At 36.8% G+C, this 25,590-nt stretch overlaps 1 protein-coding gene, 1 long non-coding RNA gene and 1 other non-coding gene across 5 annotated transcripts; 1 reads left to right on the top strand and 2 right to left on the bottom strand.

The window, feature by feature from the left end:
• Positions 1 to 5,030: 5,030 nt before the first annotated feature.
• On the bottom strand, positions 5,031 to 5,825 carry LOC106408895. The gene is made up of 2 exons (XM_013849581.1): positions 5,383 to 5,825; positions 5,031 to 5,286 (listed from the first exon to the last, which is right to left on the bottom strand). The coding sequence occupies exons 1-2, from the start codon at positions 5,823 to 5,825 to the stop codon at positions 5,031 to 5,033; spliced, it is 699 nt and encodes a 232-aa protein (XP_013705035.1).
• A 685-nt stretch (positions 5,826 to 6,510) lies between these two features.
• Positions 6,511 to 6,617, top strand: LOC125593681. Its single transcript, XR_007329581.1, has one exon. It is a non-coding gene; the product is annotated as a small nucleolar RNA R71 (small nucleolar RNA).
• A 9,215-nt stretch (positions 6,618 to 15,832) lies between these two features.
• LOC106407447 lies at positions 15,833 to 18,701 on the bottom strand. 3 transcript variants are annotated; one of them, XR_001281764.3, is made up of 8 exons: positions 18,111 to 18,701; positions 17,834 to 18,015; positions 17,606 to 17,755; positions 17,440 to 17,511; positions 17,094 to 17,338; positions 16,789 to 17,012; positions 16,402 to 16,658; positions 15,833 to 16,328 (listed from the first exon to the last, which is right to left on the bottom strand). It is a non-coding gene; the product is annotated as an uncharacterized LOC106407447 (long non-coding RNA). The 3 variants fall into 3 exon arrangements; XR_007328476.1 differs by having other exon boundaries at positions 17,440 to 17,755; positions 17,834 to 18,026; XR_001281763.3 differs by having other exon boundaries at positions 17,440 to 17,755; positions 18,111 to 18,700.
• Between the last annotated feature and the right edge of the window lie 6,889 nt (positions 18,702 to 25,590).

Below are 25,590 nucleotides of genomic sequence, written 5' to 3' on the forward strand. Positions count from 1 at the left end.
TCAAGATTAGGTTCAAGTTAGGTGGAGTTGAGTCTACCCAGTGTAACCTGATCGGTTGAGAGCTTCTGGAGAATCAAATGAGATAAGTCAGGGGTGTTCCAGGTCCAAGTGTGGGCCTCTCATCACTGCTAAGGTCACTGGATAAGAATGTTAGAGCACGAGGTGGTTAAAAGATTATCACAACACAAGGTCCTAATTCCCACAAGAGTTTTAGCTGACTCGATCCTAAACTAACTCTATAAAACATCCAAATGACATAAGGACTGACTCAGAAATAAAGAAATAGAGTTTCAGCACACAACAAGTGCTTCCCCCAGACTTAATTTACACCATCCCTGGTGTGAAACCAAGTCGAGGTCAGCCAAATAACAACGCAAAGCATAAAAGTAAAGCATAAAAAATAAAGAGTTCAGATGGATAGAACAATGGATAGAGAATAGTCCTCGCGGACTCAGTCGGACTCACTGCTCTCAGCCGGATCAAACGAACGTCTGTTGCGCGACCGATGAACTTCCTCAGTTGAAGGGCCTGTTCACATAGGCGCCTTTACTGGACGGTGCGATCGTGGAGTCTGCTCTGCTGGTGACTGTCGCTGGTTACTTCCGTCAATGCAGCCGCCGGTGATGAGATGGAGGATCCTCTGCATGAGGCTGTTGTTCTTCCGCTGCGAGTCAACCATCCAGAGTCGGTAAGCCTGATCATCTGTCACATCCGCCAGCTCTCCGAGGTCGTATGTTGGGTCAGCGTCTGGGGTAATATCCTCAACATCTTCCATATCCGCGCCAGGTGCAGCAACACGAGGATCAGTGCGTAGGAGCTCGGGTGGTGGGAGGAAGCGTATGTTGTCAAACTTGCTGAGCCTGGTGATCTCGGGGTGAGGCAGCTTGACGAACAGCTGGGTACTCTCCTTGTCGGAGAAGCTGTAGGTGTCCTCATCTCGCATGATGTGGCAAGCCATAAGGTACCTGATGTCGAGGTACTGAATCTCCGTGTTCACCTTGTACTTGCTGAGATCAATACCGAAATGCTTGAAGAGCGGTGTGAGCAAGCTACCGTTTCTGTCCTTCTTGTTTGTGCCGTGCATCAGACAGAGCCTCCTCTTGCAAAGCATGGTGATGAAATGAAAGTCTGGGTTCGTCTTTACATTCGTGATTGGAATGCCAGACCCTGAGCCGCGTATCTCATCCTCAATACCTGCATACAGGGTTTGCAGCTCCCCGTTTGTCACTTTGGAGGTCTGATCCTTGGCGAACAGGAGGTTTGAAATGATCTTTGCGATGACTCTAAGTGCCGGGTTCCTGATCTGTGACTGGTAAGCCTTGCCGGGTGTGAAGTTTCCAGTCGCAATGAGTTCCCAGAAGGTGTTTGATGGGGCAAACTTCTTCGCCACTGTTACCCCTAATCACTCTCCTTTCTTTCTCCATTATTTTTTTTTTTTTTTGGGTCCGAAACACTTACCTGGAACAGGCTATGGGTTGTTCCACCAGGAGAACATTCCTTTGGTTGTTCTGATTGAAGTGTCCGTTTTTTTTTGGTCCAAACTAAATCTGAAAAGAAATAAAATAAATTATAGAAAACAATATATACACTCACCAGTGGTTGTCTCCCACCAAGCGCTTTGTTAAAGTCATTAGCTTGACTTGGCTCAGCCGATCAGGCTGATGGAGGATCGCTTAGGGGAATTTCTTCGCCCTCTGAGATAGTGGAGTCAGCAAGGTAATGCTTTATGCGCAGACCATTGACGACGAACTCGTCTCCCTTTCTGTCCAGCAACACAATAGCTCTGTAAGGTCGAACTTCCTTGATGGTGAAGGGTCCGGACCATCTAGATTGCAGCTTGCCTGGAAACAGCCTAAGTCTGGAGTTGAGGAGCAAAACCTTATCGTTTGGTTCGAAACGTCTGGCAATGATTCGCTTGTCATGGTAGGCCTTGGTCTTCTCCTTATAAATTTTGGAGCTCTCATAGGCGAGGTGCCTTATCTCTTCCAGCTCATGGACTTGAATCATGCGCCTCCCAGTTGCTGGCTTGATGTCAAAATTCAGTAACTTAACCGCCCATGCAGCCTTGTATTTGAGTTCGACATGAAGGTGACAAGCCTTACCGTAGACCAGGTGATAGAGGGTGGTTCCTAGCGGCGTTTTGTAGGCTGTTCTGTAGGCCTAGAGAGCATCATCCAGCTTAACTGACCAGTCCTTGCGCGAGGTATTGACAGTTTTCTGGAGAATGTTCTTGATCTCCCTGTTGGAAACTTCAACCTCTCCACTCGTCTGGGGATGATAAGCGGTTGCCACCTTGTGTTTCACCCCATTCTTTTTCAACAGGCCCTGAAATGTCTTGTTGATGAAGTGTGTTCCACCATCGCTAATGACCACTCTAGGCACCCCAAATCTCGGAAAGATGATGGAGCTGAACATCTTGGTCACCACTTTTGCATCATTAGTGGGACTCGCCACTGCTTTTACGCCTTGGAGACATAGTCAAACGGCGACGAGGATGTACTCGTTCTTGAAGGACGGAGGGAATGGTCCCATGAAATCGACTCCCCAACAGTCAAACACCTCAACCTCTAAAATGTAATTCTGAGGCATCTCATTCCTTTTGCTGACGTTCCCAAGTCGCTGGCATGCATCGCATCGAGCTATGTAGGCATGAGCGTCTCTGAACATAGTTGGCCACCAGAAACCTGCTTGAAGGATTTTTGAAACCGTTTTGAAAATGTAGCGAAGTGGCCTGCGTAACAAGAACCATGGCAATGATGTAGAATCCCTGGAATATCTGCCTCTGGAACACATTTTCTGAATATGCCATCCTTGCAATGTTTGTACAAGTACGGTTCATCCCAAACATACTGCCTCGCTTCTCTTTAAAATTTCCTCTTCTCGTTTCCAGTGAACTTAAGTGGTTGCTTTTCAGCAACAAGGAAATTCGCAATCTCAGCAAACCAAGGGAGGTGAGAGTACTGATTTTGGATCACGGATACTGGTTGTTCCGTTACGCGAGAACAATCAGATGTCATGCTCGGAGGTTGTTCCGCGAACGCAAACCAATCGCATTGACGTGTTCCACTGTGTGTTCTTCATCAAGAGCTGTGTCGTCCTCAATCTTCATTTTGGACATATGGTCTGCAACCCCATTCTCGACTCCCCTCTTGTCTTTTATCTCAAGATCAAATTCTTGGAGAAGAAGAATCCACCTCAACAACTCGGTTTTGCATCTTTCTTTGTGAGCAAGTACGTAAGAGCAGCATAGTCTGTGTGCACAATCACCTTCGATCCCACCAGGTAGGATCTGAACTTCTCGAATGCAAAAACAATAGCTAGGAGTTCCTTCTCAGTCGTAGCATATCTGCATTGAGCTTCATCCATGGTTTTGCTTGCGTAATAGATTACATGAAGTTTCTTATCTTTGCGCTGTCCAAGGACTGCTCCAACTGCAAAGTCGCTAGCATCAGTCATGATCTCGAAGGGGAGATCCCAGTCTGGCAGTTGTACAACAGGTGCGCGGACTAGAGCTCCTTTGAAAGTGTGAAACGCTGCTAAGCACTCGCTGTCGAAATCAAACTTGATCTCTTTGCAGAGAAGTCTGGTGAGTGGTCTCGCTATTTTTGAGAAATCCTGGATGAACCTCATGTAAAACCCTGCGTGACCCAAGAAACTTCTGATAGCTTTCACAGTTTGTGGTGGTTGCAAACTCATCATCACCTCGATCTTTGCCTTATCCACCTCAATGCCTTTCTCGGAGATCTTATGCCCGAGAACAACCCCATCTCTGACCATGAAGTGGCACTTCTCCCAATTTAGCACCAGATGTTTCTCCTCACACCTTTTGAGTACCCTGCACAAGTTTGACAAACAGACACTAAAGGAGCTTCCATAGACACTGAAATCGTCCATGAAAACCTCCATTATGTCTTCAATGAGGTCAGTAATGATCGACATCATGCAGCGCTGAAATGTTGCCGACGCATTGGACAAGCCGAATGGCATTCTCCTGTATGTGTACATTCCGTATGGGCATGTGAACGTCGTCTTTTCCTGATTGTCTGGATGGATAGGGATCTGAAAGAAACCTGAATAACCATCTAAAAAGCAGTAATATGGATGGTTAGCCAATCTCTCAAGCATTTGATCAATGAAGGGAAGTGGAAAGTGATCCTTTCTAGTAGCTGCATTTAATTTTCTGAAATCAATGCACATGCGATGTCCTGTCACTGTTCTAGTAGGGATCAATTCATTCTTTTCATTTGTGGTAACAGTGATCCCACCTTTCTTAGGTACTACATGAACATGGCTAACCCACTTACTATCAGATATGGCATAGATCACACCTGCTTCAAGAAGTTTCATTATCTCTTTCTTAACAACATCTTTTAGATTCGGGTTTAACCTCCTCTGATGTTCAACAGAAGTCATTGATTCATCTTGTAGGTGTATCCTACGCATGCATAAATCAGGTGAGATGTTGGGTATGTCAGCTAGTGAATATCCTAATGCCTTACGATACTTCCTAAGCTCACACAAAAGCAATGCAGTTTCCACATTATTGAGTTCATCGTTCACAATGACAGGGTAAGTGGAATTTGGACCTAAGAAAGCGTACATAAGCCCTTTGGGAAGGGATTTTAGCTCAACCTTGGGAGCTTTTAACTCGCTCTAGGGATCATCAGGTAGGTTCGGCGGAAAAGGCGAGTTCGGTAAATGGGTCGCTCTAGTTGGAGTGTTCTCGTCTTTGTTGCTCTCTTCCCGAGACTTAGACTCGCCACCATTCTTCCCATACTCCTTATGGAGTCAAGCATCTTAGCATACCCATATGCGTCAACGTTCTCGACACTCAGCTCGGTCTCAGCTCTTACTAGTGCAAGCTCGAGTGGATCTTCTTTAAGAATCTCCTCGATCATCCCTTCGCGAGGTTGTAGCGGATCAATCCCTTCATCCACCTCGAAGGTCTGTCCATCCAGCATCGGCTTCTTTAGCAGCTCATCCATCTCGAACTGCATGACTATGTCCTCCAGATGGAGATCAATCGTCCCTTACCGCACATCAATGATGGCTCCAACAGTACATGGGAACGGTCTTCCTAAAATAAGAGGATCTTTGGATTCCTCTTCTAGCTCTAGAACTACGAAGTCTGCTGGAACAAAGGTGTTTCCGACTTTTACTTGGAGATCCTCTAGAATACCAACCGGGGACTTGACTGATCTAACCGCAAACACCAAGGACATCCTAGTTGGTTTAAAATGTGTGTATCCCAGACGTCGTGCTACAAAGTAGGGCATGAGGTTTACGCTGGATCCCAGATCAACCAAGAAGCATGAGAAAATTGTCTAACCAATTTGGATAGAGAGGACGAACTTGCCAGGGTCTCCTCGCTTCTTTATCTACCTGTTCTGAAGCACTGCGTTGCACTCCTCAGAGACAGTCATGAATTCGCTCTCCTCTGATATTTTTCCTGAGATCAATCCCTTCATAAAGCTGCGCATGGAGGGCATCATCTGGATCGCATCCATCAAAGGGAGTCGGACGGTTAGGTCCTCCAACATCTTTCTGCACTTCATCTCCTCTTGGTCCTTACGAGTAGCCTTTGCTGGAACCGGGTAAGGGACTTTAGAAGTGTATTTGCGAGCAGGAACAAGCTCTGGAATCGGGCAAACAACCTCAGCTGGTTGTTCTGGTCCTGACGAATTGGTTCCAACTGTTGGTTCCCTCTCCTTCTCAGCTGCCGGGGCATCGGCTGGTGGTTGTTCCGACTCTTTCTGCCTCATATGACTCATATGACTCGTGGCATTGTCGTATTTGGTGCTCAAATCGCTGAACATATGGTTCATTCTGGTATTGATCTCAGTAGTAACCTGGTTTAGAGCCTTCCCTTGGAGCTATTGTCCTTGGAACAGTTGCTGAAACATAGCTTTTATCTCATCTTGCGTAACAGCGACAGGGGCGGAGGTAGCTGGCTGAGTGTTCTGATGTTTCTGCATCTGAGGTGGATTGTTCTACTGTTGGCTTAGAACATAGGTCCGGGGTTGGTAGTTCTTTTGATACCCGACATACTGACCTTGGTTACTCTGAGCAGGATCAGCTGGTTTGTCCTGCTTAGGCCAGAAAAGCTGTGGGTTGTTCCTCACGTTAGGGTTTGGGTGGTAGTTTTTGAGCTGCCATCCTTGCCCATTCACGTAACTTACCTCTTGCTGATCGTCTCCTGATATTTCTGCATCAAACGCCAGGTCACCGACACTCTTCTCAAGAACTGCTTCTTCCATTATGAACACTTGGCTTTGGTTTCCCTTAAGCAGTTGATCTACCTTTGCAGCGAGATCATCTATGTTGTTCACACTCTTCGAGCGGTCATGCTCATTGTTCTTGCTTAGTGAACTTGAAGCCATGTTCTCAATCAGCTCGAACGCACCAGGTGTGGTTTGAGTCATGAAGTCTCCATTACTCGAAGAATCAAGGGTGTTTCAAAACTTGTAGCTCACTCCATCATAGAACACCTCCAATATATAGTCATCGTCAAACCCATGGTGCGGAAATTCTCTCTGGTACTCCTTGTACCTCTCCTAAGCTTCATGGAAAGATTCATCGGACTTCTGCTTGAAATTGGAGATCCTGTGCCGTAGAGCCGCGGTCGTAGACTTCGTGTAGAAGTGGCTCAGGAACGCTGATCGGACCTGGTCCCATGAGGTAAGAGAACCGGTCGGCAGAGATTGGAGCCAGCGAGAAGCTTTCCCTTCAAGAGAGAATGGGAACATGGTGCATTTGACATAGTTTGGTGGCACTCCGTTAGAGCGAGAAAAATTGCATATTCTCTCAAAGGCTTCAATGTGATCCATCGGGATGTCACTAGTGAGACCACTGAACGTGCTCTTTTGCACCAGACTTATCAGTGCAGGTTTGATCTCATAGTCTTGCTGAGTGCAAGGAGGAGGGTTGATGGGGGAGCGGTTAGTAGCGAAGTTCCACGGAAGGTTCCTCTCCCCAATAGGAGCACCACGCTCTTCTCGCGCGGCGTTCTTTGCTGCTTCTTGAGCAGCTTGTTGCTGATTTTGGATGGTCTGCTGCATCTGCAACATCTGTTGTTGCTGAGCCTGCATTTGTTGTTGAATGATTGCCAATGCAGAAGTGAGGTCATCCTGATTGCCGTGATCACCCATGTTGGTGTCGGTTGTTCTCAGCTGTTGACGGTTCTGTCTTTCTAATCTTGCGAGTTCGTCGTTGGTCAGTTGATGTAGTGATCCTTGTGCGTTGCTCCGAGTATGTCTACTGGTCATGCACTTGGATCATCTGTTCCAACAAATAATTAAAAGCAAGTTAGATATCTCACACTAAATATTAAACGAAAAATAAAGGTAAAAGCCTGGTCCCCGTCGCAACGGCGCCAAAACTTGATACACTAAAAATGACGCAAGTAACTAGAATACCTAGAGATTCAAATTCGATTTAAATGAAAGCTGGCTTAGGGTGTTATTCATCGGGTGTCAATGCGGAACCGAACAACTATTCAAGTAAAATGAGGTGCAGTCTAGAACTTGGATCACTCGGCTAGAACAATCCACTATCGTGGACTTGTTCCCTTTGCTGATCGGTCTTGAGTCCTAAGCTCTCACTTGGAACAAGACGCGATAACAAGCTCAGAGATCAGGTCCGATTAGTTCACTTAATGCCCTAATATCTACTCTCGCTGATTAGGGACATGAAGCTCATTCAATATATGTTGATTTATCTCCTAAGCGGTTAGCTAGGTGATTAAACCAGAGATCGAACATTAAGTGATCAATTCAATGCAAGCAGTAAGAACAATATGAATGAAGAACAGTTAAGATCACTTATTTGTGTTCAGCTCACGCTATTGACACCCTACAACCCTAAGCAAGCTTATCCGACTACTCAATCATAAAGCAAGACGACGCATACATGGTTTCTGAATAATATTGCATATAAAATAAAGTAGAAAGACAAAGGTTCAGGATGATCTTCTCGTGAAAATGAGAGATAGAGCCTTCTCCCTTACAAGTTGCTCAATCCAAATCGTTCTAGGTCTCTCTTAAAACTAGCGTAAGTCAAATAGAAATGATAGCCTCCGCTTTTTATATGGAGGCGCCCGTGGTAAAGAGAGAAGAGATGAAATCTAGGGCAACTTCTGAAATTGGAAGTTTCCTTATTGATCGGGAACAGTCAGACGCTTGTTCTCTTCGGGAACAACCTTTGGATTGATTTAACTGGCTGTTCCGCATCGAATATTCCAAAATGACATCTGACTTCATGAAACTCTCTTCTTTGCTCTTTCACCTACTCCAAACCTGGAATGATATCAATTAAGCACGAATTAGGACCGAGAATTAACTCAAAACATACATATAATGCATTAAAGACATGATATATCAGTCTTTGTAGCATACCAAATTCTATTTGATTTTCAAAACACTGACAAAGAGATATGTCAAACAAATAATTAAAGTTCTCAATATTATATAGCATATAAATTTGTATAAAGTTGAACTAAAACATATATTAACTAGTTTTACCATAATTGTTGATAGAAATACAATGAAATATATAAAATAGTCTTACTTATCATCTTTTAAAAGTATATACATGCTTAAAATACACAAGTATATTAACTTTAATTTGATATATTATATAACAAAGTCATATTTAGGTTTAAAATTAAAAAATAATAAAAACATAAAATGTTATATTATATTACAAATTTTACAAATTATATATATTCCGCAAAATCACATGTAGCAACCTAGTAATTTGTAATGAGAGTGCTAATTTAAATCAACATGCGTCAAGATTCTTTGTATAGATGGTGTGTTCAGCCTATTTAGTCGGACTTAGAGTTAACAAAAAATATTATCAAGTGTCTAATAATTGATTACTTAGAGGATTTCTAAAGTAAAGTTCTGTTTTTTTAAAAAAAAAAATAAGAGTAATTTTACAATGAAGATTGATTTATTATTTAACCCTTCTCAATTCTGGAATGAAAATAGAGTAGTTAACAGAAAATAAAAATATTATTGCATTTATACATTCTAAAGTTTATTTTAAAATAAAATATGGAATGGGTTAGAGATGGTCTTAGGCCTTGGTTAACAAACACATTGATTCAAGGTCGCATTGATCATCATGAGCCTCACCGCTCACAGGCAACGCATATTTTATCTATTTTGGCCGGTTGATGCAAGTCACATGAACCCTGAGACTCAGCCTCTAAACACACCAAAAGAAAACAAAAAGCAACAACAATTGCTTTTAATCGTTTAATATAATTATTGGAGGTGCTTTATCATCGGCAGGACAGTGATCTTTCGTAGCCTTTAAATTCAAAGTGGGGAATCTAAAATCGAGGGTACGGACGCAATTTGCTTCGTATGCCCCCAGTAATTTTAACCGTAATCAGTTCGATGCTCTTATGCCCAGTGCCGTACGAAGATTTTTGGAGGCCCGAGGCGAGTTCAAAAATACATGTTACATGATAGTTTTTAAATAATAATTTTATTTAAATTCAAATTATATAAAATATTTTTAATATATATATAACACTCAAAAGTTTTGAATTATTACATAAACGTTTTCTAAATTTTCTTCACCAAAATTTTATAAACTAAAATTTTTAAATCATGATCAAAAAAGTATGAATTTGTAATTTAAATACAAATATACAAATTTTTGACTGAAATGTTGGTAGCTGTCAAAAAGGTGAATCTTAGTATCTAAATTAACTAATAAACAATATATTCAAAATATTATATTTTTATCAAATTCTCATAAATATATAAAATAAATCTAACTCATAACATATAAAAAGAAAACCAATGTGGATCAAATATTTACGGTTTTTAGAAGTAGAATCTTTATAGTTTTATTTAAAAAATAGCAAAAAATAATCACAAACATATTTATTTTAAACAAAAGTCCAATTCAAAATCAAATAAAAGTAAAAATCTGACTAAGAGCATATGTTAACTACCTTGTAAAAGTATTTTTTGTAATTAGGGACCCTGAAATTTCTACAAAACTTGGGGGCCCTAGGCAAATGTCTTTTTTCAAAAGCTAAACACAGCTCTTCTTCTTTTTTTACTTCTCGGTAAATAGTTATGTCTATTTTCTACAAATTTTAATTTTAACTTTAATATTGGGTATATATCGTCTATCCTCTATGAATGTCAAAAAAAAGTTATTTACTTGTTATAAAAAAAAAATCAAGGAATATTGTTTATATGTAAGGATTGGGAATGTCACTAAACTGGTTTGTACGTTGCCTTTGGATTCTCACTAAGCATATGTGCAGATGGCATATTCAGGGCTATCTCCTTTTAGTTTGCACCTTCTCTTGTGTGTTTTGGTTGATGTGAGGAAAAGTTAAAAAAAAATCATAAGTACTACAAGAGTTGTACAAAAAGGGTAGCGAACCATCAGGAGAAGTCTAATCACATATTAAGAATCTACGATATTACAGAAATTAAGCAAATCCATTTCGAAAAATTGAAGCAAATAAAACAATCAAAACAAACTCAAAAGTCAAAATCAAAAGCTAATTTAGAATAAGCAGGTTTGAAAAAAACAAAGAAAATGGTGGGACGGTCAAAACTGCTTATTTTTGATGGTCCACACTGTTAGAAATCAGTTGAAAATAACCATTTAAAAAATAACCATTTTAGATTATTGTAAAGTATATTTCACTAGATAACAATATAAATAAAGACAACAAGAAAATATATAATATCTACTCTATGAAGAAAAAACAATACTAATGTTTTTACATAAATTGTTACTGAAAATTACACTGTTCCTAAGATTTTACTAATGGCTTTATTCTTGTAAGACCTGGTAGCCTCTATTTTTTACTTCAAAAATAAAGTACTCTAAAAATAAAAAGAGTGTTTTCCAATGGTTACCTGTATTTTATACTCTTAAAAAATATTCTAAATATAGTATTTTTTATTTTATTAATTTATTATACAATTTTAAATTTCGAAATATTAAAGTTTTATGCATTCATTTTATTTTATAATAATATACTACCACAATGACACTATTTATACAACAACACTATTATTTTTAAATTAATTTTTTATCATAATACATAATTATAAGCAAATGATGTACTAAACATTATATTTAAATGTGTAAATCATACTATATAATTTTATTTTAGTAAAAACTGAAAACATACTAATGTGAATGATGATTTTGTAAAGAAAAATTTTCTTTATAAAAATAGTGTAGAGAAACAATGATTCTTTTTTTTGGTATAATAAAGAAACAGTGTTACTCTATGATTAGCGTACTACTATTGATATCTCTGTATTTGACGCAAAATATAACACACTATTAGAATAATTTTTATTCTATATTTGGTATTTAAAAGAAAACAAGATGACCATAGGAGATAATCTAACATTATTATACAACTAATCAAAATTCTATCATTTATCTAATTTAAGGCTAATCGGGTCGTGTGAGAATAACTGGAAAGTGATAATCCAGTTTAATTTACGACTAAATTCTAATCCGTGCTATGCGCAGAATTATTTATATTTATATTTATATTAATGATTTATGTTTTTGAATTAATATTTCATGATTTCATGATTTTTTAAAAGTTTTGTGTAACATTTTGTTTTTTATATTAAATTATATTATTTACATGAGTCTTGAACCATAGTTGAATAATGCAAAGGTATCATTATTTGTGTAGTTTGACATAATATTTACAAACAATATTCTAATATTTTGATAATATAGAAATTATAATATGCAAAAGAAAAAATTCTATAAAAATACCTCAACTATATTTATGATGCTTTTTAATAACTAAACTTTTTTGTTACGCAGTTTAATACTTTAAATAATGTTTTGCTCATTTTAATACACAAATTTTTAAACATGTGCCCATTTTAATATCTAAAATATATCAAAGTATTAACAGTTTTCAAATAGAAGTTAAAAATATCTAAAATTCATAAAAAAAAACTTAAAAATTAGCCTAATTTTAAAATTTAGAAAAATTAAGTAAAGTGTGATAATCATAAATTGTATAATAAATTTTTTTTCTACGCAAAATAATTATTGTAAAATTTTAGTTTGAAAATGTATAGATTGATAGATATGAACTTAATATATTTTTCAATACGTAAATTTATATGAAAACAATGATTGGTATTTATTTATAAAAAATAATAATTATTAAACATAAATGAAATTGAAAGTTGGGTTAGAGAATTCATATCAGAATGAGCTACTAACTGAATTCTTTCTTTTTTGGTCAACTACTAATTGAATTCTAAAAAGATCAAAAAGTCATTCTTAAAATTTTGGGCCAATAAAATTAAAAAGACTGTTATTTGCTATTATTCAGTTAGGTTTTTAAACTCTAGGGAAGATAAACATACATCGTTTCTGTTTTTTAAGCATAATTTTAGGAAATATGTTGGTTGTTGTAGTTAATATTATTAGCATATGACTACAGTGACAATCGTTTGGCTCATTCCCTTTATTCATGAATATATTCTAAATTTTAATAATATTGAATTTGTTAAGCCTAAATTTTAATACATCTACTCTACTAATTCATGCATCTGCAATATTTCATACATATATACTTAAGGTTTTATAACATGCATCAATGATAAATATCGATGCTCTATCATCCAGATATATATTGTATATAATTGAAAAAAGTGCATGATGATGATGTATGTATAGGTTTGTTTTATTAGTGCATTGTAAAGAATTATAAATAACAGTCCAAGATTCAAATGCAAAGTATAATTGACATAATTTTATTTGGATAGCCGACGATTCAAGTAAAAAGTTAAGAGTTATGAATAATAATACAAAGTCGTATTAATGTTTGCGTGAGTGTAGGAGAAGTATTGTTATCATTGTAGTATAATCTTGAATAGACTTTATTTGTAGAAGGAAAGTTATAATGTATAGCTAAAATAGAAGGAATGATAATTATCTCTTATTTCTAATGTCCTGTGAATAGGTCCAAATTTAAATGATAATTTTTTAAGTTGATAAAATTTAAGATTTTTAATTAATAGATTAGATGGCTAAAATACTATAGGATTACACCGGAAATAGTAAATTAACTGTGCAACCAAAACCGTATGTTTATAGCCATCGACCAAAGCCTTTTTTTTTTCCTTTTTGGATCATTTTGATATATTAATGGTTCAAGAAAAATGTATATACAAATCTGCATCGTAAAATAAATAAATATACTAGAGTTTAATGGGTAGCTAAGAGATTGACATGCTTGAATATTCCCTATACATTATTTGCCAAATGATTTAACGCATGTCATCACCACATTAATTTTGAAAACAAAAAGATGACATGACATACTAATAAAGATGACATGGTTTGGACTAATTGCGACACGGATATTTTACATTTAATGTTGTTTTATAATTTTGGTAAGTTTATAGAATAATGTAATAACTTATAAATCATCATTAATATAATAATAAATATTAAAGTTAGAAATACAGTAATATATACTAATTTTCGAAACTATTATTTAATTTTATTTAAATTATTTTATAATTTTTATTACTAAAACAAATCTTAAATAATTTATGCATTTTCAAAAATAATAATTTTCTAATCATATTATGATTATTTCTTTTTATTATTTACAAATTTTAGAAATATTATTTAATTTTATGTTTTGTTAATTATACATAAAAAACTTTCCCTTAATTTTACAGAAATTTATTTAATATATATTAACCAAAATAAATAAATAAAAATATTTTCAATATATATATATATATATATTATTAGATATAAATGTAAATAAAAATATTTATTTTATCTTAATTTTTACATAGAATTAAAATATTGTACGTAAATAATAAAACCAAAAAATTAATAAAATTTTATTTATAAATATAATTTTAAAATTTTATTTCTACACATGGTGCAAGAAAACGCCTAGTTGACATATAGTTATTAAAAAAATATACTAGAGTTACTCTTTCTCAAAAAAAAACATATGGTTATTAAAAACATATGACCATTCAATAAGATTAAATCTAATAATATTATTTTAGTTGACAACTAGACTTTGACCCACGTTTTTAAAGCGTGTAATTATTTTCTATTGACAGACTTATTAACCCATATGTTTGTTTAATATGTTCAAGCCTCGGATTCAGTTTCAAATTTTTTTTTTTTTGTTTTTTGGTTTGGTTCTGATTCGATTGTGATTTTTTTTGTTAAATAGATATATGAATTGTTCGGTTACTTATGAATTTGGGTTTGGTTCCGATATGGTTATTTAGTTTTTGTTTTGGTTCGAATAACAACGTTAGGAACTCAAAATAATTTTGGGTCTAATTTGATTCTAGCTTGGTTTCCAGTTTTTGATAATTTTGTATAGCTTGAGTAAAAATTATATTTTTGGACTTTTAGAAAAAATATCAGAATATTTAATCGGATAAATTTTTTCACAAAATTTTAGCAGATTAAATATTTAATTGGATAACCTAGCATTTTGAGTAGTTCCATTTATAAGTAATTAGAATATTTAATAATTTTAAAATCATTCTATATAAATATAATCAATATTTTTAAGCATATAAATATTACAAATAACATGTGTTTCACTCCATCATAACGTTTGTTAAAGAAATTTCCATCATTTTCTAGACATACTATTTGAAAAAAAGTTAAAAACTAATATTACTGCTTGCTTACAAACCCCTAGATATATAAACACACACATATATATATAAAAGCTTGAGCTAACAAATTATGTCTTTAGTCAAACTATCCATTTGATCATTGTCAAAATACATATACCGAATTCAAATTGACGATATTTTGGTTTATCTCAGATTCTCAATTTAACAAAATTGTTAGCATTGGATATAGTTTCAACAAACGAATATCCTTTACTTAATGCACAAGTATTTACATATTCGACAAATATATTGTTATTGAATATTAGAGTATTAAATTTACTAAAATAAATTTAGTGGTTCTTAATAAATAATTAAAAATAATATTACCATTAATATAGGAGTGACACTTCTGTAAATACTAAGCAAAATAAAGGGTTCAAAAAATGTATTTCAATTTTAGTAGTATAGATAGGGAAACATCTAATTGGATCCCTCACAAGTCACAACATGATCTCCGTTGTTCCAACTAAACAATCCAAACCAATACCAGTCCCATTACAAGGAAACATATCCATAACGACGAAAATTAACAAAGAAAAAATGTTATCCTTAATTAGGAATCTTTTATCCATGGTCCAAACATCCAAAGCGGTCACTGATGTTTCTCCGACCTCTGATACATGAGTTGAATGAGTTATAGTGTAATACTTTAATGGTGTGCGCATGTTCGATTTCTCAGTCAAAGGAAATTTTACGATTCAAGTTGTACTTTTTTTTTTTTTTTAACCTGGGGGTATCTCAGGCCCATGGAGAGGCCCAGACTAATCTCCAAGGGGAGGTGCAGCCCACGGATAGACCCTCTCTCCGGGTATTCAAATGGGCCCTAAAGCATATGCCCATATCCGTGTTGGGTGATCAGGATAATTGTGACTTAGTTTCGTGCAGCAGGTGGATCGAACCTGAAACGTGTTGGCGTCTCAGTCCCGTCTCCTTACCACTTGACCACAATCAGCCGGTCAGATTCAAGTTGTACTTATGTGAACAATAAGTAACTTTCTTGCATAGGAGATTATCATGTCATATTTTCTTGACATATTCTTTCCATACTCTACTTGGAATGGTTTAACTGTCATCGGCGCTATCTTCCAATGAACCATCCATACCGAAAAACAAGACCTTGTTGAAGAACAAAGTAACAGTATGTGACCCTCTCAATTTATCTTATAGGAAAACAACTAAAAGAACAAACTGTTCATTATGGAACACAAGAAACAATCTGTAGTGGTGGCAATTACCATATCCCATGAAATTGCAAACACCTTCTATGAATGGAAGGAGACGACGCAAAGTACATATAGTTAGGCAAATATGTTTGGGATGGGTTATTTTTTTTACTAGATAGACCCGGATTTGAACAAGGTGGCCGCATCGGCACTTGACATAACGTTTGTTGGTTAGTCATAGTGGTTAAAAACCAATGCCTCAAATATCCGGCGAATTGTTTTTTTTGAGCCAATTGGCTCAAAGAAGATCCACTCGACATGTCTTCGCATGCGATTCAACACTTTACCAGCATCCTTGGGCCTTGCCCTACTCCTATGATGGGAATTAACTCTTCACCAGCTTGGTTCAACTCTCTGGTCCCCTACTCATGCTCCTCTACTGAGAGCCTTCTCATGACTTCAATACCTACATCAGAGGAAATTTCATCAGTCGTGCACAAGCTCAATGCAAACAAAGCTCCGGGTCCAGATGGTCTAACCTCGGGTTTTTATAAATCTTCTTGGGATATCTTGGGCTCTGAAGTTGTCAACTCCGTTCGCCATTTTTTCCTCACCTCCTTCATGCCTTTAGCCACAAATTCCACTATACTCTCCCTCGTCCCGAAGCATCCAGGAGCATCGAAGATAACAGATTACCGGCCCATCTCCTGCCTAAACACTATCTATAAGGTCGTGTCTAGGCTACTGGTGAAGAGACTAAAGCCTATCTTGTCGTCGTTAATAGCCCCCAACCAAACTGCGTTTGTAAAAGGAAGGCTATTAGTTGAGAATACTTCACTTGCGGGAGAGCTAATCAATGGATATCACAAGACAAATGGTACAAAAAAAATAACAATCAAGGTTGATATAGTGAAGGCTGTCGATACCTTATCTTGGGCTTTCCTTCTCTCTTGTCTCGAGGGATTAAATCTCCCGCCGCTCTTCATCTCCTGGATCCGTGCCTGCATCTGTACTACGAGTTTCACAGTAGGCTACAATGGCGAGGTCAATGGGTACTTCAAAGGGACTAGAGGCTTGCGTCAAGGGGATCCTCTCTCCCCTTATCTCTTCGTAATTGCCTTGAATAATCTATCTTTCATGCTAAAACAAGCTGCACAACAGATGAAATTCAATTACCATCTAAACTGTGCATCTACTAAAATGACCCACTTATGTTTTGCTGATGACTTACTGATATTCATTGATGGAACTTTGGACTCGGTCCAAGCTGTTCTGCAGGTCCTCAGGGATTTCGAACAACGTTCTGGTCTAGCTGTGAGTGTCCACAAAACATCATTCTTTGCCTCGGGTCTAACAGCAGCAGAGACCGATCTGGTGCAATTCTCCACGGGTATGCCTCTGGGGTCCTTGCCTGTGCGGTACCTGGGAGTGCCATTATGTACCAAGAAGCTCACTCTCCTTAATTGTGAAGGCCTCCTGCAACAGATCAAAACAAAATTCTCATCATGGAGTGTCAAGTCTCTGTCCTTTGCAGGTCGGTTGCTTCTAATAAAAACGGTTATTGCTGGAATAACTACCTTCTGGTGCTCAACGTTTATCCTACCCAAGGCGTGTGTCAAGCGTATCAACTCTTTGTGTGGTGTGTTTCTCTGGCAAGGAAACATTGAGAGCCATCACTCCGCACGAGTCTCTTGGGAACATATTACCAGACCAAAAATTGAAGCAGGATTAAGGATAAATGACCTCTCTCTTTGGAACAAAGCCTGCTGTCTCAAGCTCATTTGGCTCCTCTTCTCCAAAGCTGGTTCTGTTTGGGTTGCTTGGTTCTCGAGAAGAAGTTCTACAAGGTGATCTGAGTAACTTATGGACAGTAGCTCCCCACAGGCGCTTCTCCTGGCAAGTTTACAAATTGCTCAAGCTCAGTCCCCTTGTCTACAATTGGATCAAACTCAGAGTAGGAAATGGACTAACCTGTCGTTTTTGGACGGATAATTGGTCTCCTTATGGCAACCTGAGAGACTTTCTCCAGTTAAGAACCAACTCATCACTGGGGATTCAAGACATGGCAACTCTTGCATCGCTTCACTCCAACAGTACTTGGCTTCTCCCTCCTGCTCGATCGGATAGACAGGTTGAGGTTCAAGCTCTGCTCACTACAATCCATCTTACAAATGAGGACGACTTTTACGAATGGGAAATTGAAGGGAGGGTTCATCAGAACTACTCGATTGGAATGGTTTACGCTAACCTGTGTGTCCAAGGCCCAGCGGTAACTTGGTGTAACATTGTCTGGAACAAAGGAGGAATTCCTAGACATAATTTCCTCACTTGGCTCTTTGTGCTCAACCGCTGCCCAACCAGGGACAGAATAATCAGTTGGGGCCTCCAAACTTCACCGCTTTGCCTTCTTTGTAACACTGCCCCTGAAAGCCGGAATCACCTCTTCTTCGAATGTCCCTACACTTGGAACATCTGGAGTGTGATGGCGTTACGTTGTGGGATAACGCCAGAGCGTAACTTGAGCAGAACCCTTGAACAACTTCATGCAATGAGCAGCAGATCGCCTAAGGGAATATTAACACTACTCTGTTGGCAAGGATGTATCTACTGGTCCTGGTCTGAACGGAATGGTCGACTACATCGAAACATCTTCCGATCACCAGAATCAATGTCTCGGTTCCTCGACAGGCAGATCCGTGATCGTATTCTATCATTCCGAGAGCAAAACCCTAGGGCATCTTCTACAATGATGCAGCAATGGCTGAGTTGAGTATCTTCCATCACCGATTCTGTCCCTCTCAAACTACTCTCCTCTGAAACATCGTCGTGTTGATCATCGCGTTTTCGACGTTTCATTATTATCAAAGCTCTCTTCTTCTATATGTGGGCTTGGGCTAAGTTAGGTTTATTGATATGAGATTCTGTATCTGGGCTGGGCTCCTCAAACAAACTAAAGCCATTTGGGTTTGTAACATTTTATTTCCATTTTGTTTTTAATATGAAAAATCAGGAAAAAAAAAAAAATATCCGGCGAAACACTTTCTGCATGTGTCCATTTACAGATTGTAAGTATTCCTGATTTTGAAATTAATATTTACATATCTATATTTGTTTATATTTGTTTAAATTTCCGTAATGTTTATTAATTTTGTTTTCAGGCCGAAAAGCAAGGGCGAACTTCCTTCCCTTTCCAGATTTTCGAGGCAACTCACGAGAACTGGAGCTGAATTTTCGTTAATGCTAGATCGAAAAAGAACAACAACGACGTCATAACCCTGATCCAAGAGCATCTGACTCAGATTTCTCAGCAGTATTAATATGGCACTCATGTTCTTTTCCCACACCGAAATTAGAGAAGTTTTGCGAAGAGGTAGACAATCACTCAAATATATCTTTTAAACTTGATTAATATTATTACTAATATTTTCCTATATTATTTTTTATTAAAAAGATGGACAATAGGATTGGGATCAATCGACGATTTCCCAGGGTCAACTCTGAACGGAGTTGACAGATGCACATAACGAGATTTCATCAATGAGGATTAAGCATCAGGCGACGTGCCAACAGTTGTAAACCATATGTTTGCCGGCATACATGTGGAGAGACTTGACAGCTACTCGAGCTTTAGAGATTATGCACAACTTTGGAGGAGCAAGCTGACCTGGAATGAAGAACGGATAAAGCGGGTTGAGAGACTAGTGTCGAGTTCTTCAATGATGTTGATTAGAAATAGTTTCTGTATTGTTATTTTGTTTTATAATTTCAATAAAAATTAGTTAAAATTTATAAAATATCCATTTTATTTATGTCTTATTTTTACATTTATTTATTGACTTATTATAATATACTAATTTAATTATTATTTTATTTTAATAAATATATACATTTCTAAGTTAATTTTTAAGAAAATGACTAGGATAGCCCTAAAATTTTTTTTGTCACAAATATAGCCTATAAGAATAAAAATGACCAAAATAACACTTAATGTTTTATCAAAACAGATAAATATACACTTATACCACAATGGTAAATTAATTTAGACATTAGGGTTTAGAGTTAAGGGGTGGGTTTAGGATTTAGGATTTAGGATTTAGGGTTTAGGGTTTAGGGTTTAGGGTTTAGAGTTTAGGATTTAGAGTTTCACTACAAGAAAACAGGGGAATTCTGATGGCCGAAATCGTCAGAAATTCGTCGGAATAGACCGATTCCGACGAATTTCTGACGAACCTATCCGTCGGTATCGTTTTGTCGGAAAAAAAAATTCGTCGGAATTTTGTCAGAACTTCTGACGACTTTCTGACGAATACCGAGAAACGTCATTCTGACGAACTTCCGACGATATTACGATGCGGACACACGAGACCAGAGTTCATCGGAAAAAACTATATACCGATGGAGAACGTTCCTCGGACAATTCCGACGGAGATGATTCCTCGGTATATTCCGACGAATTATGGGCGTCGGAATATACCGACGGACATTGGTTCGTCGGAATATACCGACGGATATTGGTTCATCGGTATATTCCGACGGATATTGGTTCGTCGGTATATTCCGACGGATATTGGTTCGTCGGTATATTCCGACGGATATTGGTTCGTCGGTATATTCCGACGCCCAGAGTTCGTCGGAATATACCAATTTTAAAAATGAATTAATTTTGCATTTTTATATAATTTTTTATATTAAAAATTAATTAAAAAATTAAAAAAAATCAGAAATTTAAAACTAATAATATTAGAGAATTTAAATTCATAGAAACCGAAATAGAAAAAAAACATTCAGAAAGTTTAAAATTCATACAAACCGAAATAGAAAAAAAAACATTCAGAAAGTTTTAAAAAGCCGAAAAAACTAAGAAGAACTCGAAGACATCAAACGATCTAGCTTCTGCATTATCTCGGTGTTGAACTTCTTCTGTGATGCCAACTCAGCAAGGATAGAGGCATTCTCCGAACGGATAGTGGCATTCTCAGAAATGATAGTGGTGTTCTGCTCCTCCAATGCCCCAATCCGTTCATCTTTGTCATGTAGCTCCTCGAGAATCATGGGATCGGCATACGGAGCTTGCGAAGAAGATGCCGGATAAGAAGAAGCACGGCGGGCCAACCCAACTAAACGGCCTCCTTTCCTTTTAGGAACCGCCTACAAAAATATTTAAAGTTAGTAAATAGGGACAAGTTAGTAATCGACATTATAAAAAAAATATATTAATAAAATAAATTACCTTTTCAACCATCTCATTTATTTGCATTAGAGACAAGTTGGTTGAAGATCCCGTAGAATCGCCGTCACCAGAGAGAGGCTGAGATTGAGATACTATTTCAGCTTCCACCAAATCAACGACACCTTTGATCACGGGGTCCTGAATTTGACCCGTCGTCTTGTTAGTGTGAGCCACCTTAATGAGTTGGAGACGGTCAACGGGATTACCGTCATTTGCTTCGATCTAAAAAACCGCCATTATTAGCCAAGGAATATATAAAATATTTATTTAAAAAATATAAAGATAAATAATAATAAAAAACCTACAAGTTCATCCTCCTTAGTAGACATAGAGCAAGCGCCGATGTTGTGCACATACATACCTTTCCCGCCACGATCGCTCTTCCGGTTCTTGGAGTTCCTAGAAGACGTCTCTGCAGTTTCTTCCTTCTCCCAATGAGCTATCAACTGCTCCCACACCGTCCCGTTGATGAACCGTGGCCTCTTGTTCTTCTGCCAAACTGTCTTCCAGGTGTTTATCTGCTTCGTATAAGAGTCCATGGCCTTTTCGTTGAATTTCTTACGGACTGTTTCCGTGAGATCGGAGTGCCAGTTAAACTCTTGCTACAAAACAAACATAATTTAATAAGTAAATATATTTAAAAAAAATGCAAAAACTTTAAAAAAATGAAGAGTTACTATACCGCAAACTGACGAAACCACAACTCTCGTTCGTCGGAAGGGATCACACTCCACTTTGAATATCCAAAACGGAGCATGAAGTACATCATCTGGTTGATGCTCCTGCTAATGTCATTTTTCGACTTGGTGAACCTTTAAAAAAAATACAAGTTAGCAAGTTAATTAATGGAAAAAAATATAATGGTACAAATAAAAAAAATACTAACCCAGTGCTATGTCCTCGTCGTGGGTTGGGTTGGAGAACCGGGAGATGCTCTCGACCTGGTTGTTGAACCAATAGTTCAACTGGCATGACCCCTGGATCCTGTTGAGCAGCAGCGCGAGGGACAGCGGGAGCTGGAGCGGGAATATATGCGGGAACCGAGTTATGTTCATGAGACGATCCCGATGCACGGGAACTGCTCACCGAACAACGTCGAAGACGGGCTGCGGGGCGGGGTTCATCCTCGGCCCTAAAAAAAAATTAATACATCAAAAATCTTTTCAAATCATTTCTATTTTTAATGTTTTTATTTATATATTTACAAAGGTTTTATAAACGTTTTTAAAAAAACTATTAAACATTTTATTATACATAGTTTATTACTAGAAACTTATAAAAAATAATAAAAATTTTAAAATTTTTTATTATACATGATTTATATATATATGTATACACAATTATAAAAATTTTATAAATGTAGAAAAATGTTGTTAAATATTTTTAAAATTTTTTTAAAAATGTTTTATTATACATAGTTTATTAGTGGAAACTTATAAAAAATTATAAAAAAATAAATTTTTATTATACATGATTTATATATATATATATATATATGTATACAAAATTATAAAAAATTAATGTTAATATTTTTAAAAAAATTTAAAAACGTTTTATTATATATATTTCATTACTGGAAACTTGAAAAACGCTTTTAAAAATCAAAAAACGTTTTAAAAATAGGAAAACGTTTTGAATTTTAACAAAAAAAAAATAATTCCAAAAAAAACTAAAACAACAATCCAAACAACAATCCTAACTTATATATCCTAAACTATCCATTCAATCCTAAAATTTTCAATCAAACAACCTAAAATCCGAGATATAACTTTCAAAACCCTAAACAATTGATATAAAACAAGGTTTGGGATGATTCTTACATGATTTGGGGTTTGGGGAAGAGATATGAGGGTGAGAAGAGGATTCGCCGGTGAAGGGAGGTGGAGAAGGGCTGGAATCGCCGGAGAGAAAGAGAAATTGCCGGAGAGAGGATGTTTGAGAGAGGCGGAAATAACGAAGAAGGAAGAAGAAGGGTTATTATATCTGAAGATTCCGACGGACACGGGTTCGTCAGTATTCCGTCGGTATAATTAAAATATACCAAATGGCGATCCGCGAAAATTTTCACGCGGTTTGGTTCTCCCGGGCAAATTGGATTTCCGACGGAATGTGTCCGTCAATATATTCCGACGGAATGTGTCTGTCAGTATATTCCGACGGCTTAGTGTTTAGGGTGTTGATTACAAATTTCTAAATGCAAAATCCATATCTTTGATAAGATATATAGTATTTGCATAAAGATTTAACAATAAAAATGTTTTTATAACACGATTTTACGCAACAACATTTTTTGTAATGTAAGATTATATGAATATATGATTGTATAAGTATATGAGTGTTAAGATGAGATGTTATGAAAACAATGATATGTATACATAAATATTTTAATGAGTTGTTATATTTGAACGGTTGCGATCTAATACTATACTAAACACTTATTATGTGTTATTTTCATAGTTTTGGCATCTAAATTTATAGATTTTTATGATTGAAATTTTTTAGAAACACATGTCGTCGGTAATTCGTCGGTATATACCGACGACATTCCGACGAACTTGTCTAGTTTGTCGGAATGACGTCGGTATATACCGACGACCTTTACAAACTTCAACGAAACCCTTGGTCGTCGCTTTGTCGTCGGTATATTGGGAGGGATTTCCGACGGACTAATAAAAAAAAAAAAAAAACTAATCAGAATCTTCTGAGCCTTCATCAAACTCCCCAACCTCGGCTTCTGGCTCCAAATGTACAACAGCATCATGTCCAAACACAGTCAAATTCTCAACAAGTTGAACATTTTCCAAATCTTCAACTGCCTGGGTGTTGCTGGTAGACTCTGGTTGCAATGGTTCATCATCATCAGAAGTTCCATCCACTCTTCCTCTTGGGTTGATTTGCGTTACAGTAACCCATGGATCGTCTCTGTACGTCATCCGAGGGTAACTGATGTAGCACACCTATACATATCAATTATACAAGTATTAGTAAAATATATAACATTAATTAATTATATTGGTAAAAAATTATGAATAGATTGACATACCTGATCAGCTTGCGAACCAAGAATGAAGGGATCATAATATTGAAGTTTCCGCCGCGAATGAACTGATGTAACACCAAACGCATCAATTTTCACTCCTCTATCTGGGGTGGTGTCATACCAATCACAATAGAATACTACACAACGCAATCCAACCATTCCAGGAAATTGGATTTCCAATATTTCTTTTATGTTGCCGTAGTAGACATCGTCACCGGAAGAAGATGAAACACCAGCATCATATGTTGTCTTAGAATGACCTTTCCTTGTGAATGCATATCCTCGCGTACAAAATTTAGGATATGATTTGACCACATAGTTTGGTTCCTGCACAAATTCGCGTATCCAATCATCGAACACAAGACCTCTGGCCAAACCATCATTCACCTATAAATTAAAAACATATATGATTGAAAAGTAAATTAGTTTATATTAAATTTAAACTAATCATTTGCATAGGGTAATATGATATATGACTCACATAACTACGAAGCCAACAGTAAATCCGTTATCTCTAAGTTGTCGAAGCTCATCTTCTGTTGCATGCCTCTGAGTCATACGCAACTCCGCCATATATACACTATATAAAAAAATATTATCATTATGAAATAAATTTATTGAATATTAATCTAACAATAAATGAATAAATATTTTTACCTCTCATATTGTAGAACATCTTCACAGTTGGTGAGCAAATATGTTTGCAAATGAGCGTGCTCATTGTCCGTAAGTCTCCGCTTCGTGAATTTTCCACTAAGTCGTCCTATTTCCTTGAACATGCTTGGGACAGTAACATGATATGTTGCTCTCTCCCCCTTATCATCATGCCGAGCAGGTCTTCGGTGTTTTGTATGCACTTCTGGTGGAAAATAATTTTCAGCAAAGATTGCAGTTTCTTCATTGATCACCTGTGCCACTATAGATCCTTCCACACTGCTTTGATTTTTGACCATCTTCTTCAGATGATGCATATAACGCTCAAAAATATACATCCATCTGTACTGCACAGGACCACCAAGTTCCAATTCTCTTGCGAGATGAATAGCAAGATGTTCCATTACATCAAAGAATGATGGAGGAAATATCTTCTCAAGGTTGCACATGCTGACTGGTGCGTTTGTCTTCAAATTATTAATACCCTCTTCAGTCACTACTCTGCTGCATAAGTCGCGGAAGAAAACATTAATCCCTACATAGATAAAAGACATTAATCCCTATAAAAATAAATTAAATTGTAAAAATATAAGATACCTGCAATTGCTTCATGAATATTAAGTGGCAATAATGCTGAAAAAGCAAACGGAAGGAGGCGCTGCATAATTACATGACAATCATGACTCTTCAAGCCAGTAAACTTTCCTTCGCTTCTATCAACGCAGTTCCCCAAATTTGATGCATATCCGTCAGGAAATTTCACTTTATCTGTAATCCAATCAAAGAACTCTTCTTTTCTAGCAC

This window comes from Brassica napus, chromosome C9 (genome assembly GCF_020379485.1).
Source record: "Brassica napus cultivar Da-Ae chromosome C9, Da-Ae, whole genome shotgun sequence".
NCBI classification, from domain to species: Eukaryota; Viridiplantae; Streptophyta; class Magnoliopsida; order Brassicales; family Brassicaceae; genus Brassica; species Brassica napus.